General features: G+C 40.2%; 1 protein-coding gene across 5 annotated transcripts in view; it reads left to right on the top strand.

The window, feature by feature from the left end:
* The window catches only part of PDCL (phosducin like), a 16,492-nt gene that overhangs the window by 11,782 nt on the left and 1,484 nt on the right, over positions 1-3,226 (top strand). For 4 of the 5 annotated variants that reach the window (XM_027775585.1, XM_027775587.1, XM_027775588.1 and 1 more), the window contains exons 3-4: positions 1,701-1,882; positions 2,889-3,223. In XM_027775585.1, coding sequence (XP_027631386.1) covers positions 1,701-1,882; positions 2,889-3,223 — 517 coding nt within the window. The remainder of the gene's footprint in view (positions 1-1,700; positions 1,883-2,888; positions 3,224-3,226) is intronic. The other variant, XM_027775584.1, reaches the window with a different exon arrangement.

The following is a 3,226-nucleotide window of genomic DNA, read 5'->3' as shown; positions in this document are numbered from 1 at the left end:
TATCTTGAGCTGTCAATAGTTTCATGTACCTACTATTTGAACAGGATACTAACCTGTTTCCAGGCTTTAAGTTTTAAGGAAATTTCCTTACCAATTCAAAACTGCTTTTCTTGGGAACCAGCAGTTAGCGTAATGGCTATGTCGCTGGACTCCTATGTAGTCGACCACAGTTCGTGTCAGGGACCCGATGGCTTAAAATCCACACCGGGCGCGAGTGCGTGCATGCCCAAGATCCCAAGAGGAGAATGGAGGAGAAGGGATTGTGGCATGGCCATCCCCTCTGGGGTGTGATTTCTCGCTTTCTGTCTCTCTGTCTCTCTCTCTGTCTTTCTGGCGAGCGCATGGGCCCTATAGTGAAAAAACTCTCAAAAAAAAAAAAACCCTGCTTTTCTTTAAATTACTAGCTGAACTTGCTATTGAAAGTAGTTAGATTATTTAAGAAATTGTATGATCAATAAAATGTGGAGGGAAAAGAAATGGAAGACAACTGTAGACAACAGAGACAGTGTGAGAAGAGGGTAGGAAAGGGCAGAAGGTCAGACATAGGGGTAAATATATATATGTATACACACACACAAACACACACGAAACTAGAAATGGAAAATTATTGCTAACATACATGATTAAGCCACTATGCAGTATATTAGGGATGGAAAACACTTTTTGTATGCTGTGACGATGATTAGGGGATGAATGCAAATTAATTAATTAAAAAAAAGTTTCAAGAGAAAAAAATCACAAAAATGATTTTTCATTAAATTAAAAAAAATGTATATTTGAGGACCGCAGTAAGCTATATAGTCCCGGCTGGGTGCTACTTTGTTGTATGTTCGTTCTACTCACTGAGGTTTATGCCTAGGGTCAGACTTGTGTTCATGGATATGTATTTATCAGCTGCGCTTGCTATTGGAAGTATTAGAGACAGTGTGGGAGGAGGGTGGGACATGGCAGATGGTGAGAGATAGGGAATCAAGAATAGCAAAAATAACGTAATACAAAGGAAACAGGAAACGGAAAATTGTTCGTTGATGATAACACGTATGTTGATGTGCTTGATTGAGCTAATATACAGTGTATTCTGGATGGGAAATCTCATTTTGTTTGCCGTGATGATGTATAGTGAATGAATGTAAATAAAAAAATTAAAAAAAAAAGAAAAGAAAAAGTAAAAGTTTTCTTTCTTTTAGCAATTCCCTCAGATCTTACTACCTGGAGACAATCACTGTATCATTCTGGCCCTTTTTCTAGGAACACACAAGTCTATACACCAACATATATGTATGTGCATGTACATAAATTCTCAGCTATACACATGCAGTTCTTTTTATAAAAACTGAAATATCATCTCATGGTACTGTTTTGCATTTTTGTTTTTAACCTGATACATTTGGACTACATTACATGATAAGAAACACAGAGCTGACTCCTTTGTAATAATTGGTTTATTTTCCTTAAAGTAGATGGATCATAATTTATTTAACTCATCTCCTAACGTTGGACATGATCTTGACCCTTTAATTGTTGCAAACTGTGTCCAGTGCACATTTTTGTGTGTAGACCTCTCTGTCCTGTGTGAGCATTGATTGCAGTAGATGAAACAAGCTTCCGACAGCTGTGAGCTTTTGTGTACAGATGTGAGAATTCTGGTCCAGAATTTCTTGCTCATTCTTCCTGGTCACATTCATGTTCACCTCACTCAGGTCCAAAAGGTGTGATCAATGATTGGCGCCGCTACAAGCAGTTGGAGACAGAGCAAAGAGAAGAGCAGTGTCGGGAGATGGAGAGGCTGATCAAGAAGCTGTCAATGACCTGTAGGTCTCATCTGGATGAAGAGGAGGAACAACAGAAACAGAAGGACCTCCAGGAGAAGATCACTGGGAAGGTAATTTCTAGTACCCAGGCTCTTCTCAGATGTTGCCCTCGCTGGTAGAATTGGGTGATTTAAGAAGCGAAAGATGTTTGATTTGGCTTGTAAGAAGCTGTGCAGTGCAGGGGAAAGTATAGATCTGTCATAACACAGATAACCCAGGTGTGAATCTCAGCTCTCCTACTGCTGATGGAATCCCTTTTCCTTTCTGAGTCTTTTTATTCTTTTTTATTTTTTAATTTTTAAATTGCCAAAGGATATGTACTATTGTCAGAGACAGAGAAACAGTGTAGTAGGAGGGAAGCATCTCTCAAAGGAGTGTGGGCACACTGCATTTCCTTCTCCGTTTTCCCATCTGTTGAGACTTTGGGTACGCACGCACATATGTCTGGTGTTTTTCAGGCTTCTGGGACTGGGATTCATACCAGAGTCAGCCATGTGGGATGAGGCTCCCTTAATCATTAGGCAGTGGGACCAACCCAGCAGCCAAAGCTTTAAAATTTAGTTCAAATCTTGCTCTGACACTTACCACAGGTGTATAAACTTGTGTTAATAAGGTATTGGAACCTCATATATAAAATGGTGAAAATTAAAATTTTTTCCTGATGGAATTATAAGAATTCAGTGAGAGACCAGTCAGTGGTATGGTGGTTAAGGCAACTGAATCCCATATGGCTGACTGGATGGCTTGAGTGCTAGACCTAGTAGCTTGGAAAATAAACTGGGTGTAGTTGCTTGTGTGCTCAAAATCCCAAGAGGAGATGGAGAAATGGGGATTGCAGTATAACAATTCTTCTTGGAGGGTGATTTCTCAATCTTTCTCTTTCTATTTCTTTCTTGGGCAAGCACACTTTCCCTGTAGCCGTAAAAAAAAAAAAAAAAAAAAAAAAAAAAAAGATTGAGATACGATATGTATAAAGCACTCAGCATGTGCCTTAATACTCTAAGCACATGGTACCTGTTAATTATTCTCAGAAGTATTCAGTTTGCATCTTTATGCTCACTCACTGGTCACCTGCAGATGACTCTGAAGGACTTTGCCATGATGAATGAGGACCAAGATGATGAAGAGTTCCTGCAACAGTATCGGAAGCAGAGAATGGAAGAGATGCGGCAGCAGCTTCACAAGGGGCCTCAATTCAAGCAGGTTTTTGAGATCCCAAGTGGAGAAGCGTTTTTAGATATGATTGATAAAGAACAGAAAAGCACCCTCATCATGGTCCACATTTACGAGGAAGGCATTCCAGGGACCGAAGCCATGAATGGTTGCATGATCTGCCTTGCTGCAGAGTACCCGGCTGTCAAATTCTGCCGGGTGAAGAGCTCAGTTATTGGGGCCAGTAGTCGGTTCACCAGGAA

The sequence above is a fragment of the Tupaia chinensis genome, unplaced genomic scaffold, assembly GCF_000334495.1.
Source record: "Tupaia chinensis unplaced genomic scaffold, TupChi_1.0 Scaffold000575_1, whole genome shotgun sequence".
Taxonomy (NCBI): Eukaryota; Metazoa; Chordata; class Mammalia; order Scandentia; family Tupaiidae; genus Tupaia; species Tupaia belangeri.
This window is presented reverse-complemented; position numbering and strand designations above follow the sequence as displayed.